General features: G+C 37.1%; 1 protein-coding gene and 1 pseudogene across 1 annotated transcript in view; one reads left to right on the top strand and one right to left on the bottom strand.

Moving 5' to 3' along the window:
- The window catches only part of VPS8 (vacuolar protein sorting 8 homolog (S. cerevisiae)), a 389175-nt gene that overhangs the window by 186638 nt on the left and 186520 nt on the right, over positions 1 to 16017 (bottom strand). Inside the window, exon 34 of the mRNA XM_006869833.1 lies at positions 3473 to 3620. Coding sequence (XP_006869895.1) covers positions 3473 to 3620 — 148 coding nt within the window. The remainder of the gene's footprint in view (positions 1 to 3472; positions 3621 to 16017) is intronic.
- Positions 6072 to 6965, top strand: LOC102813721 (annotated as a pseudogene).

The following is a 16017-nucleotide window of genomic DNA, read 5'->3' on the forward strand; positions in this document are numbered from 1 at the left end:
TAGATCCAGAGAGGGAGAGCGACTGTGTGCTGAAGACCTGGGGGACACGGGGGAAGGATTGCATGGAGGGGATTGTAACCATGGCAATGAGACGATATGCGATAGAATGAATGTAAAACTAATGTTCTCCCATGTAAACTATCACATAATTCACAATAAATCATTAATAAAAAAAAATTAAACAAGATCTACACCCCACACCATACACCAACACAACTCAACATGGTAAAAAGAAGAAGGCAATGGGGACACATATATAAACTTCTGAAAGAAAAAGATATTGCCAACCAAGAATCATATATTCAGCAAAACTGTCCCTCAAATATAATGGTGAAATCAGAACATTTTTAGATAAACAGAAATTAAGGGAATATGTAATAACCAGACCAACTTTACAAAAAGTACTAAAGGGAATCCTTTGAACTGAGAACTAACAACAGCAAACAACAACTGTAGACTGACAAGCCAGAATTCAATCCAGATACAGAAATATCCAAAGTAAAACAAACCTTTAAGACTGAAAATAGGGAACCAGAGATATCAGTTTATAATGAAGACAACTACAAATTAAAAAAGGGAAAGTGTAGTTACAGAACTTTCAAAATGTGGAGGAAGTCAAGTAGAAATCAAGACAAAACAGACTGTTTTAAATTGAGGAAGAAATTAATAAATTGCAGGGTAACCACAAAGAAAATTAATACATTAATATAAAATCAATAAAAAGGAAATCAAAATAATTTAGCAAACATTAAAACAACAGCAATGAAGAAATTTGCAAGAAAACAAACAAAATAAACTCAGCACAGAAAATTATGTGGAACAAAGAAGCCAGAAGCACAACAACAACAAAAAAAAATACAAAGCAAAATGACTGCAATCAATTCATACCTATAGATAACTATACTGAATGTCAACAAAATAAATGTACCAGTCAAGAGACAGAGAGTATCAAAATGAATAAGAAAATAGGATCTTTTAATATGCTGTCTACAAGAAACATACCTACACACAAAGGCAAGAATAGATAAAAAAGAAATCAAAGGAAGGAAAAAAATAAATCAAGCTAATGGCAATCAAAAACTAGCAGGAGTGGCAATATTAACCACTGATAAAGTAAACTTTAAGGCAAAAACCAGCATAAGAGACAAAGAAGAACATTATCTTGTGACTGAACAAGAGAACATAACCATAATAAATATATATACTCCCTATGAAACAGCTTCAAAATACATAACTCAAGCCCTAATAGAATTAAAGAAAGAAACAAGACTCTACAATAGTAGAGGATTTTAAGACACCACTTTTGAAAAAGGACAGAACAACTGGAAAGAAACTCAACAAAGATACAGAAGAATAAAAAAATACAATCAACAACTTGACCTCACAGATTCATATAAAGCACTCAACGCAATAGCAGCACAAAACACATTCTTTTACAGTGGACATGGAACATTTTCCAGAACAGACCATAACCTAGGCCACAAAGTACACCTAATAAATTTTAAAACATCAAAATAATACAAAACATCTCTTCAGATCACAATTCTACAAAATTAAAAACCAACAATAGGAAGATCAAGGGAAAAAATCAAATACACAGAACTTGAATAACACCCTGCTTAAAACATGTGGGTAATAATGCAAATAAAAATTGAAACTGAAAAATTCGTTGAATCAAATGAGAATGAAAACACAACATATCAAATATTTGGAACAAAGCAAAAACAATGCTTAGCGGACAATTTATAGCAATAAATATACATATCAAAAAAGAACAAAGAACCAAAATCAACACAGTAATTCATCTCCAGCAATTAGAAAAACAACAGTTACCAGAAAAAAAGAAATAATACAGATTAGAGCAGAAATAAATGAATTAATAAACTGATAAACAACAGAAAGAATTAACAAGAAGTTGGTTCTTTGAAAGGATTAATAGAATTGACAAACCACTGGCAAATCTAACAAAAATATGTAAATAACACAAAAAAGAAATGATAAGGATGATGTCACAATAGAACCAATGGAAACAAATGTGACAATCTAAAAGAGATGGAAAAATTTTTAGAAAAACATGACCTACCTAAACTAACATAGAGGAAGTAGAAAACTTGAACAGATCTATAACTAAAGAAGAGAATGATCAGGTCATCTAAATACTTCCAACAAAAAAGACCAGGCCTAGATGGCTTTACTGCTGAATTTAAAAAAAAACATTCAGAGAACAGCTGACAGAGACCTGTGTATGTAAAACATTACTTAAGAATAAGAATCAAGTTTGAGGCTGGGCTTGATGGTTTGGAGACCAGAAGAATTAAATCTCAAGCTACTACTGTTGACCATTCTCAAAGGGATTATAGTAGAGGATCCTGGACAGAGTGGCTGAAAAATGTGGAGTGAATGAAACTCAAAATCAGAAAATTCCAGGCTTACTGTTCTGATAGATTGGTGGAACTCCTAAGACTACAGCCCTATGTCACTCTTTAAACTTGCAAATGAACTCATCCCCCTTGCTCAACTTTCAACCAAACAACAGCCACATACCCATTAAACATACAGAAAAATGCTCAGTGTCATTAGTAATCAGTGATACCCGCCACCCTGGCAAAAAAAATTGTCTAAAAATACTAGGAATTAGCAAGGACATAGAAAGACAGCAAATATCAAACACGTTGATGAGAACAGATACACTTAGGAAATCAACTTTGTGGCACTGTGGGTTAATATGCTAGACTGCAAGATAGTTTGAACTGCAAGGTCGGTGGTTCAAGTTCACCAGCTGCTCGTTAGAAACCCTATACGGGGTTGCTCTTAGTCAGAACAGACTTGACAGCACCTAACACCAGTAGTACTGTCTAAATGCAGTCTCTGAGTGAGTCTGAATGCTAATTAAAAGACTGGAGGGTCAAGACCACTCAGGAGCCCTTTGGAAGAAAAGTCTGGCAGTCTACTTCTAAAAAATTAGCTACTTAAAATCCTAAGGAGCACAATTAATACTCTGACAGATATGGGTCGCCATGAATCAGAGTTGATTCAACTGCAGGGGTTTTTTATGGTCACAACAATTCTACCTTTGGGTATATCACTAAGAGAAACCTCACAAAGATATGGGAGAAGATATGTACAAGAATGTAGTGCCATTTGCAATAGCAAAAGATTGGTGGTTGTGGTAGTTTGCCATGGAGTCAGTTCCTACTCAGCAACCCTGCATAGGGCTTCCAAGGCTGTAAATCTTTATGAGAGCAGAAAGCCTTATCTTTCTCTCACAGAACAGTTGATAGTTTCAATCTTCAGGCCTTGAGGTTAATACCCGACTCTTAACCACTATGCGACCAGAGCTCTATTTATAATAGCAAAAGATTAGAAACAATTAAAATGTCTATCAACAGGGGAACAAATAGTATTATATTCATTCATTAGGCTATTTTATGATCATTAAAATTAATGAACTTCTCTAGATGGTTGATCTTACCTGAATCGTTTCTTCTAGACGGTAGCATTCAAGGACTTGCAGCGTCTCTATAACTTGGTTTGGGTTGAACTGACACAATAGCTCAATGAACTGCTCTGTAATATGGGGAGATATCTGCAGTGGTTCTGGATTTATATGAATACCTTCCCTAAAAATATAAAAGGAACAAGAGTGCTAGTTGGTGCTTTTATTTAATCACATATATAATTAAAACACAATAGGTAAAAAGTGTATTATATCAAAATTAAGAATTCTGTTTCAAGACTACCTTCATGTCATGCAATAAAATGAATTTAAAAATCCCAATGTATTTAAGATTAACATGGTGAATTGTCCATCACTTCAAAGGCATTCCAAATTAGAATATTTCCTAGTTTACACTGAATAATTAAAGAAGCGATAGATTCAGTTGCGGTGCCTCTAAATCCTACCAAACTTATATTGTCACTCTGTAAGAAACAAGACGAGACAATTAAGTCTAAGCAATCTGATCCATGAGTGACCATATAAAATGAACCAACCTACACCCTCACCACTGTCTCAACTATACTTCCCCCACAGCACCAATCACACCATGTAGTGGCTACGCCACTACTCAGGTGTCTGCTTCACAAGACTATGAACTCTGTGAGGGAATCTCACTTCTCACTCAGGCCTTACAATGAAATCTCAAAGCCTACCACAATGCCCGATGTAAAGTAGAGACCCATTTTATTATGGTTGGTGCTACAACAAATACAGAAGTGGCTGGATAGTTAAGATACATAATATTTATGGATTCCTTTGCTTTGTATTTCAGCTACTTACTTAGGCCTGCTATCATAATGCTACACATAAGTGTTCAAAGCAGAAGATTAATTTCATGCTGCTAGGCACTCAACTACTGGTAGCCCAAGCACATTCTTTAGAAAAGTGCTGCTCAATGGATGCTTAAGAGTGATCTTCTCTCTAGCTTTAAAAAAAGAGTCAGTTCCACTAAAGCTCTTATGATGAAGAACTGGAATAGGCACAAAAATAATTGCTGGTGAAAATAGCAAGATTACACCGTTTAAAGTAGCATTTCTCATAATGATGATATTTGTATGGTCCATCAGAGTAGAGGTAATGGTTACTTGACTCTGGTTGCCCAAAGACCACGCCCAGGAGCTGAGGGGGATCAGTTTCTAAGCACACTTGTAACCCATATGCAGCATACCAGCTGTCACAGGGTGGGAATCACTCTGGTCTACTGAGAAAACAAGCTTTGGATTAAATTAATATTTTATAAAGGACAACAAATAGCACTCCTACTTTTACTAAGTTACAGAACACCTGCATGACAAAGGTAGGATTACATTTATCATCTTTCTCGTTAGTTTCTTCATAGTGTTAATGTTTTCATGTTCTTCTTAGATTTTCATTTTCTTGATATATTGTGAAGTATTAATTTTCTTTGAAGTCAGGTAGGATTACATTTAGACACAGGAAATTTTTCCTAGCTTACTTTTGTGTCAGTCAGTTGGGTGATGAACTAAAATACATTCTGCTGCTTGGAGCTCATAACATGTTTTGATAGACTACTTGTTGGTGGGTTGTTGTAGGTGCCATCAAGTTGGTCCCAACTCACAGCAATCCTATGAACAACAGAACTAACTATCTGTACCATTCTCATAAATCTTATCATGTTTGAGTCTACTGCTGCTGCCACTGTATCAATCCATCTCCCTGTGAGTCTTCCTATTTTTCGCTGACCCTTTAGCTGATGGGTTGCTTTCCTCAAACTGCTTGTAAATTACAAAGATAAAGTTTTCCCTTTTTTTGGTATTTCACACTGTCTTTATACTATAAATTTCTGCTAAGTGACTGGCTATTCCCTATGTATACTAACTACTACCTTAGTTCTTACCATGTTAACTTGAAAATTACCTATTTATATGTCTAGGTCCCCAGCTACATTATAAATGCCATGAGAGCAAAAGCCATGTTTCATTCATCATTGCTTACCAGCATTAGCATAGTCTTTGTTGTTGCTATTGTTGTTGTTAAATGCCACCAAGTTAGTTCAGACTCACAGTGACCCCGTATAGGGTTTTCAAGGAGTGGTTGGTGGGTTTGAACCACCAGGTTTGAACCACCAACCTTGTGGTTAGCAGTCTGACAGTTATCCTACAGCATCATACCAGCAGTTCAAATCCACCCGCTGCTCCATGGAAACTCAATACAGGGTTGCTATGAGTCAGAACCAAGTTGATGGCATTTAATAACAACAAGTGCATGCTGAATCGAACTGAACTGACAGGAGATACTGTACTGGATTGACTTCAAAAAGAAGGAAACAAATATAGAAAAGAAGAGTGAGAATTACAGGGACTACAGCTCAATCATGGTGAGACTTTGTCTCACGTACTTGGGCATGTAGTCAGGAGGGACCAGTCCCTAACGAAGGACATCATGTTTGCAAAGAGTCACTGAAAAAGAGGAAGCTCCCCACTGAAAAAGAGATGGGCTGACCCAGCAGCTTCAAAAACGAACTCAAGATCATAACTAGCAGCCACTCAGTTGAGCGTCACGTGACCGCACCTCCCCACCCTCTCACCCCGCTGACTGTAGTTCTGTGAAGATGGCGAAGGTCTCTGAGCTTTACGATGTCACTTGGGAAGAAATGAGAGATAAAATGAGAAAATGGAGAGAAGAAAATTCCAGAAACAGTGAGCAAATTGTAGAAGTTGGAGAAGAGCTGATTAATGAATATGCCTCTAAGCTTGGAGATGATATTTGGATCATATATGAACAAGTGATGATTGCAGCTCTAGACTATGGTTGGGATGACTTGGCATTGTTTTGTCTTCAGGAATTGAGAAGACAATTCCCTGGCAGTCACAGAGTCAAACGACTAACTGGAATGAGACTTGAAGCCATGGAAAGATATGATGATGCTATACAGTTATATGACCGAATTTTACAAGAAGATCCAACTAATACTGCTGCAAGAAAGCGTAAGATTGCCATTCGAAAAGCCCAGGGGAAAAATGTGGAGGCCATTCAGGAGCTGAATGAGTATCTGGAACAATTTGTTAGAGACCAAGAAGCCTGGCATGAACTTGCAGAACTTTATATCAATGAACATGACTATGCAAAAGCAGCCTTTTGTTTAGAGGAACTCATGATGACTAATCCACATAACCACTTATACTGTCAGCAGTATGCTGAAGTTAAATATACCCAAGGTGGACTTGAAAACCTCGAACTTTCAAGGAAGTATTTTGCACAGTCATTGAAACTAAACAACAGAAATATGAGAGCTTTGTTTGGGCTTTATATGTCTGCAAGTCATATTGCTTCTAATCCAAAAGCAAGTGCAAAAATGAAAAAGGACAACATGAAATATGCTGGTTGGGCAGCTAGTCAAATAAACAGAGCTTATCAGTTTACAGGTTGAAGTAAGAAGGAAACCAAATACTCTCTTAAGGCAGTCGAAGACATGTTGGAAATATTGCAGATCACCCAATCTTAGGGTTTCAAGAACTCTTCCACAGTAGATTTCACAACTGCATAATTGAACTTACTAGCCTATGACTTATTTACTAAATGTCCAGTGCTATTTATATACTATTAATATTTTGTTAATAAGGCAGTTGTAAAGAATGTGTTTATATAAACCTAAAAATGCCTTTTACTGCTAATCAGGAAGATGGAGAAAATCCACAGAAGAGTGATTTAAGAAGACTATTGATTGTACATCAGTTTCTTCATATCACACACACACACACATATATACGTATATAACTGCTTTTAAGCCACAATCTGATATAGAAATAACCTTGTTAAATAAACCATGATGATTTATTAAACTTACATATGAGAACTGTAAAAAAAAAAAAAAAAAACGGACTCAAATATAACAGTTGTGAGGATGGTGCAAGACTGGGCAGTGTTTGGTTTTGTTGTTCACAGAGTCACTATGAGTTGGAACCGACTTGAAGACACCTAACAATAGGGCTCAAGGAGATGCAATGGCACAACAGCCACAACACTGGACTCCTGTGTACCAAGGATCATGAAGATGGCTCAGCATGGGGCTGTTGTACATGAAGCTACCACGAGTCAGAGCTGATGCAACAGCAACTAACAGTAGCAAGGACTATAAAGTCAGACACAGCTAGGAATAAACTGCCAGAGGCTCTACATGGACAAAACAGAAGGGTCGCATAAATGCAGAAAAGGGTGCTAATGTTTGTGCCTCCCCCCAAATCCTTGGGTTTTATGCTAAGAGAACCCTATTATATAAAAAGGATTTGCTGTTGTAAAGTGCCGCCAAGTCGGTTCCAACTAGAGAGTTGTTAACCAGTGTTTCTTTACAGTGTTTCTGTTAAGGTGTCAGCTACCTCACAGATGTCTATGCTAATATTGTAGGTGGTGGTGTTACCATTTCATCTATGTCAGACTTCTGTTAATGTCTTATGAATGCAAGACTGTGGAGAAAATTAAGATTAGACATAGCATCTGCTGATGAATCACAGTACTTAATTCTTTCCAGAACATTTATTGACAAAACCATTTACAAATACTGAAGATGTGAATATGCATCAAACCAAGCAAATCACCCAAATGAATAGACTCTGGATGCATTCATTTGTGCGGGAAATAATGTGTCTGCTGGGAAATAATCAGACAACATCAACATAACCAAAACTTCAATAAATAAACTGCAGCATTAATGAATTGATACCCATTTCTGACTGCTGTTTATCAGTCTTGCATACAAATACAACTTGTTATATCCACTTTCTAAAGCTGTTTCTGTTAGTCTTCTTCTAGCTACCTGCGTTGTCATATACTGACTGCTAACTTCAGTGGCTGCCAAACAGGATGTATTTTAGACCTACACTTTATTTGTTCTTTTTTGGATATCCTCCATTTTAACAGCATCATTGGATATAACTATTTAAACATTTAAATCTATATACAACTACAATTCTATAAGGCACATATGTGGTTTCCTTTATGGTTGATAAAACACAGACCCACACACACATAAACACACACCCCAAAATTTAGATTGGTGAAAATATCTAGTCTTACTCAGGTTGTGAGAAATCATTATAAATTTGTATCTTATATACTCAGCCATTTCTGAAGAATAATAAAACTACATATTATATTTTGAAAGTATGCATTAAAATTATTATAAAAATTTAATTCTGACTCCGTAATATTTGAGAAGGAAAATAAATGTGCTAGAATGAATAAAGGCTGGTCGAGTCCCATTACTTCATTCTACACAATAAGCCAGTCTACACAAGCTCACACAAAAAGCCAGTCTAGGCTACTCTTGGGGCATGTTCAGTAGAATTCTTGCCTTTAATGTAGAAGATTCCCAGACAAGGCATCTCAAGCAAAACTACCACCTGTCTGTCAGTGGTGCTTATTTGCCGCTACGATGCTAAACAGGTGTCAGAGACGTTTCCAGACTAACATAGACTATGAAGCAACACCTGATGATCTGCCTTCAAAAGATCAGCCAGCGAAGACCCTATGGATCACATCAGTCCTGTTTTGTTGTGCCTGATGTCGCCATGAGCCAGGGTTGGACTGGACAATAGGTTAACAACTATTCTTCTAGCTCTCTACGGAAGAAGATTTCACTATTTCTCTCAGCACCTTGACAACTTAGAGGCACTACAGTTTGACTTAAATTCTGTTTATTTGAATTCCATGCTCATTCTCATATATCCCAGTCCTGGAGATGTCCACACTAATGTCCATGCTATACTTTTACACTGAGAATGCATATATAACATTTGTAAAACACAAAAGGAAACTATTTTTTCATATACTTTTCAATCAAATTGAGTTGTAAGAACTTCATATGGCCTTTAAGTGGGTCTTTCAGCTTTGCATATACATTCCATGTTAAAACTGCTGCAATATAATTTTATATCAATTAAACAAAACATGGATAAGGAAGTCAAACTGACTGAAAAGATTTTAAATGTGAGCATCATCTGTAGAAAGGCAGTATTTACAAAATTTATATAAAATTGTAACATAACAATAAGCAACTGGTTTAGATGGAAATCTGTCCTCTAGCAATGACTCCCATGCCATGACATTGTTTTGTCCCTTTGATCTTTGCATGAGCCTTCACAATGTGCAGGGCGGCCAGGAGCTGATCCTGTAGGGGCAGCCACAACCCCTTAGAAACTTTCATGACGCATAGCCCAAAGCAGAAAAGCTCACAATTCTGTCTGTCAGCAAAGCTTCCGCCACATCAAACCAATGTAATAGCAAATCTAAGAAATAAGAAAGTTGGCTTTAGGGGATTCATTCGGTCATTTTCCATTTCCCTAGTTTCAGGAATAATTAACTGTCAAAACATACTTCAAATCTTAATGAAATTTTTATTTCTCTGATGCTCCTGCATAGACAGGAAGAATGGATTTTATATGCTAATAGAAATAAGATTCTAATCATTTTAGGTAGAAAGAATAGTTTATTCTATAACCATATCAGGTGTAAACAGTAAATGGATCATTCCAACACTATACAGACTTCAATTTTTTTAACTTGAAGGGTAGCCCAACTTTTTAACCCAAGTATCACTATTAATAACAAATTAATTGGTTAATAGTAAGAATGCTGGAGTCATCTTCATGGAGTATTTTCTTCCTAATGCAAAGCTCTCCTTAGCTCTAAAACCTACCAGTCATCTTGACAGCAAGGGTTGTCTAGCCCCAAAAGAACCAACAATTGGATCAACGCATGCCTGGCATCTAAGCACCTAAGTTGGTATGCTGCCATACCAACTGCTGCAATTTCTGCCAAGCGAATGATGGAAATGAAAGTAAAAGATGAGACGCAGCTCTGTGACCCCATCACAAAGACATTATCTAATCTAAATAGTTTCTAGAAATGGTTTCTGAGCTGGCACTGGGCTAGTCTGCTATAAATCTATTATAGTATCCACAGATTGTTGTGAACATAAATACAACAGAAGTGGAACTGTCCTGCTTCAGAACTACCTTAAAATGTTCTCCTGTCATGGTGAAATACAGAAATAGGAACATTTGGCAAGATTTCTTTAACAATGAACAAGTGTAAGTACTGCAAACTTTTATAAAACTTCAGTATGTAGCATTTATGTGCCCATTTTAATTGTTTTATAAACTTTAAAGCAAATAGCAGACTATTCCAAAGTACCACCAATTGCCCTAATTTTTATTTCAACTAAAGCAAATTTATAGGGTGAGAACATGGTGAACAGTAATCTATCTACATCTTTTCATACTCTTACTGTTCAATCATATATGCAATAGTATATGGCTAATGCTATCTAATGTTATGTATATTTTTTAATTTTAGCATAATTTTGCACTCACATTTAGATTTCAGTTATCCTTACATACAAGGATATTTCAAAAAGTTTGTGGAAAGTCCCATTATCTTTCATTCCATTTTTCCATGAACTTTTTGAAGCCCCTTATACATACTTTAGTTTTTAGTCATGCCCTTTTTCAAAAATAGCCTTTTCTCTATTAAAAATGGTAATATGGACATCTTAATATGAATTACTTTCTTCTTTCAAACTATTTTCTTAAAATGTTATTTGAAAAATGGGATCACTGAGTCAAAGCATATGTAGAACTTCACAGTTCTTAGTAAGTAAACTGGTCTCAAGAAATCAAAAGCAGGAGGAAAATCTCTGCAAAGAGAGGACTGACACAATGTATGGTGTATCCTATGACCAAAGAATCCAGTACTTCTGGGAATAAAAAGCACAGGAGAACAGGACAGTGGAAGGAAATGAAGGTGGATAGGTATGCTCAACACAGATCAGAAGGGCTTGGATTTTATCCTGTGCAACTGGAATCCTGGTATGGTACTGTGGGCTAATGTGCTAGACTGCAAAATTGGTTTGAACTGCAAGGTCGGCAGCTCAAGCTCATCAGCTGCTCCTCAGAAACCTTATTCAGGGTCACTATACTCAGAACCAACTCAATGGCACTTAACAACAACAACAACAACAATGGGAACTAAAAGAACTTTGAGAGGGGGAAGAAAACAGAAGCACTATTTGCCTATTCAAAGATGGAAATAGAAAGATTAGGAAGGCTGGTTAGGAAACCTGCAAAAGAGACCATTAAAGAGACGCTGAGTACTTGAATTAGGGCAGTGTAAGTACTGACTGGACAAAGACTCACATATAAGATACACTCAACAGGCAGAATTTGCAGGGTTTACAAGTGACTGGTGGTGTTGGTGTGGCAACCATGGTGGAGTACGGTGGGTTAAGGAAAGTGAAAACTTGATCATTACACTCAGGATTCTAAGATACTCATACTGACATTACCCACTTGTCCATATCCCCCATTAGAAAGTAATTCTATGAAGGCAGGATCCTGTCTTATTCACCATAACATATCCCATGCTTTCATAGTGTTTAGTATGCTTTACTTACTCAGTAAGTTGCTAAATGAAATAAATGGGCAAATGATGCTAATTTCTAAAAGACAAAATAAAGGAGAGGAACATGTTTGGATTGGAAAGTGAAAGTGTAACTTTGAGCCACTTCAACCCCTAGCACAGTACAAACAGTATAATGTCACTATAAGTAATTGTTGAATAAAGAAAATAGAAATGAACTCATGGGGTCTAAAGTATGTGTGTATGTGTGTGTTTGTGGAATCTGAAGATTAAGAGCTGCTAATGTGCTGAATTTGAGCTACTTGTAAAAATATACTAGTGTAACCATAGTAACCTAAAATGCTACATCTGGTGGTTAGCTTGACTGAACTGATTTTCTCCTTGGCTACTGTATGCATTCACTGAGACAGGTATGTACTTTTATATGTTCTATGAATATGCTACCTGAATATATTGTAAATGTTCTAATTTTTTTTAGTTTAGTTTTGAACTATGCTATTTTATCACTGAGTACCAGTATCTTAGGAGTCTTGGTATGGCACTGTGGATTAATATGCCAGACTGCAAAGCCATTTGAACTACAAGGTTGGCAGTTCAAGCTCACCAGCTGCTCCTCGGAAACCCCTGTATAGGGTCGCTACAGGCCAGAATCGACTCGACAGCACTTAACAACAACAACGACTAGGATCTTGAAACACTGCAAAATTATCCACAGAAGCACTGATAGATCTAACTTAAATTCAATGTATAACCATTTCTATCATCCATATTTTGCTCCTTGGCAATGCTACTCATTTTCTAAGCAATGTCCCATTTTGGTTTCATTTTGAATATAGACTTATAAAGACACTGTGATATTTTACCTATTGTTTTCCACAAGAAAATCATACTGCATATTTCAGAGGTCTCCAGGAAATTGCTAACAAAGGCTAAATCGACATTACCAAGAAAATCGTACTGAGGAAAACACTGTCACTATAAATAAATCATACACTTCCTTTATTCTTTAGGCAGCTCACAGCCTCACAAAAACACATGGATGTCCTCCTGCAGTATTCTGTAAGCAACCCCAGTGCACAGAGGGCCTACATCTGGACAGAAATGCACCAGGAGGAGAACTCCAGTAAGCATTCTGGGCCAGCGGGAACACATGCAAGGGCTGGGGCCGGAGGGCTTTGTGGAGCAGCTGTCCCCAAGAAAAGAACTGGAAGAGGATGCAAATCCCTTCCCTCCCAGCTGCTGGCCTCAATTCAGGCAAGTAATTTGCTGCTGGAGGATTAACCCCCATTGCCACTTGAAACTATCTAATCTTTCCAAGTACAGATGGCATACCAACATTTTTGTAGGGTAACTAATTCTACTGACCAAATTACTTATATTACAAAGATTTTAAAAACTGAACAGAGAAATATATACAAGAATCCAACTGGATGATTTGCTTCTTTACAAATCCTATTGACAAAATATAAAGCTACCCTCTCAAAAACAGCTCTATGACTAAATGTGAATGTGAAATCAAATATGCATAAATTCTTTGAGGGGCATCAAATGTTCGTGGAAAAATGTAATTTAAAGATGACAGAATTCTTACAAAGACTTTTTGAAGACCCCTCGTATATACAGGAATCCTGGTGTGGCACTGTAGGATAAGCACTGGACTGCTAATCACAAGGTTGGCTGTTCAAACCCACCATTCATTCATTGGAAACCCTATACAGGGTTGCTATGAGCTGGAACTGACTCAATGGCAAACAACAAAAACATGTATATATAGGAATTGTTGTTGTTAAGTGCTGTTGAGTTGGTTCTGATCCATAGCAACCCTGTATAGGGTTTCCAAGGAGCAGCTGGTGAGCCTGAAATGCTGACCTTGCAGTTCAGTGCATTAACCCACAGTGCCACATCAAGACTCCTCATTGTTGTTGTTAAGTGTCATCGAGTCAATTCTGACCCATAGTGACCCTGTATAGTGTTTCCAAGGAGCAGCTGGTGAGCCTGAACCACCAACCTTGCAGTTCAAATGACTTTGCAGTCTGACGCATTAGCCCACAGTGCCACACCACGGCTCCCAGGACTCCTATTAACCCAGGGTTTGGGGCAAGAGCAAAAAAGCAACATTCTGATATGTATACAAACAAACCCCATATCAAAATAACTGTTTTCCTTCATTTTCTCTATTCTCCAGGATGCACCTATAAGAGCTTTACAAGGAAAAAAAAAAAATCATAGAGATTAAAAACAACAACAAAATACAGTTTACTGCTAAAGAAGTACAAAAGAGGAAGCAAACAAACAAGGGCAAAAGTTTAAAGCTTTCTGCTAATGAAAACTGCTAGGCTATTCTTGATGTCCTTTTACCCCGAATTTACTTTTTATACTACATAAGTTTCCTACCTCAGTTTTCCCATCTCCTGACAAGACATCAGTCCTTTAAGCACACATATTTATTAGGCTAATACGTGATGGGAACAAGTCCTATACGAGAGCGTACTACCTGCTTTCTCCACCACTGACATCAATTGGAATAGCAAAGTTGACTTTTGTTTCCTGTGTGTACATTACAGCACAGTCATATGGTATTTATGTGAGACCTACGTGAGGCCTCATACAAATAAATACCACACGACTCTATGTACAACAGAACATAGAGTCTATGTACAACAGAACAAAACACAGCCTGGTCCTGCGCACCATCCTCACAATTGCTGCTATGCTTGAGTCTATTGCTGCTGCCACTGTACCACTTCATCTTGTTGGGTGTCTTCCTATTTTTTGTTCACCCTCCACTTCTACTGAGTATGATGGCCCCTCCGAATAACATGTCTGAAGTATGAGAGATGAAATCTCGCCATCCTGGCTGCTATAGAGCATTCAGGCTGCATTTTTCCCAACACAGACTTACTGGTTCTTCTAGCATTCCAGGGTACCTTCAATATTCTTCTCTAACACCATAAATCAAATACAGCAATTCTTCTATAGTCTTCCTTATTCATTGTCCAATTTTCAGATGCATATGAGGTGACTGAAATACTATGGTTTGTGCCAGGCAAACCTTAGTCCTCAAACTGACATCTTTGCTCTTCAACATTTTAAAGAGGTCTTATGCAGATGCCTAATGCAAAGCGTCATTTGACTTCTGAACTGGTGCTTGCTTCCATGAATATTGATTGTGGATGCAAGCAAGATGAAGTCCTTGACAACTTCAATGTTTTCTCCATTTATCATGATGTCATTTATTGTTCCAGCTGCGAGGATTTTTATTTTCTTTACATTGAGGTACAATCCATCCTAAAGGCTATAGTCCTCGATTTTAATCAGTAAGTATTTTAAGTCCTCTTTGCTTTCAGCAAGCAAGTTGTATCATCTGCATTATCACAGGTTGTTAATGATGCCATATCCTTCTTATAATTCAGCTTCTTGGATGCTCTGCTCAGCATACAGATTGAATAAATATGATGGAAGAATACAGCCCTGGTGCACACTGTTCTTGATTTTAAACCACTGAGTATCTCCTTGTTCTTTTGGAATGACTATCTCTTGGTCTGTGTACAGGTTCCTCATGAGCACAATTAAGTGCTCTGGAATACCCATGCCTTGCAATCTATAGCTAGCCATGATCCACACAGTAGAAAGTCTTTGCTTAGTCACTAAAGCACAAATAAACATCTTTCTGGTATTTTCTGCTTTCAGCCAAGATCCATCTGACTTTGGCAATGATATCCCTCATTCTACATCTTCTTCTGAAACCTGCTTGAGTTTCTGGTTAATGTACTGATACAGCCAATTTTTAATTATCTTCAGCAAAATTTTACTTGCATGTGATATTAATGACACTACTTGTTAATTTCCACATGCAGTTCAGTACCTTTTTTGGGAATGGAAACAAAAATGGATCTCTTCCAAACAGTTGGCCAGCTAGTTGTCTCCCAGACTTCTTGGCAGATAAATGAGTGCCTCCAGTGCTTCATCAGTTTCTTGAAAGATGTCAATTTGTATTCTTTTAATTCCTAGACCCTTGTTTTCTCCAATAACTTCAGTGCAGCTTGAATGTCTTCCTTCAATACCACTGGCTCTTGATCATATGCTACCTGTTGAAATGCTTGAACACTAACCATTTCTATTTGAGACACTGACTCTGTGTA

The sequence above is a fragment of the Chrysochloris asiatica genome, unplaced genomic scaffold (assembly GCF_000296735.1).
Source record: "Chrysochloris asiatica unplaced genomic scaffold, ChrAsi1.0 scaffold00135, whole genome shotgun sequence".
NCBI classification, from domain to species: domain Eukaryota; kingdom Metazoa; phylum Chordata; class Mammalia; order Afrosoricida; family Chrysochloridae; genus Chrysochloris; species Chrysochloris asiatica.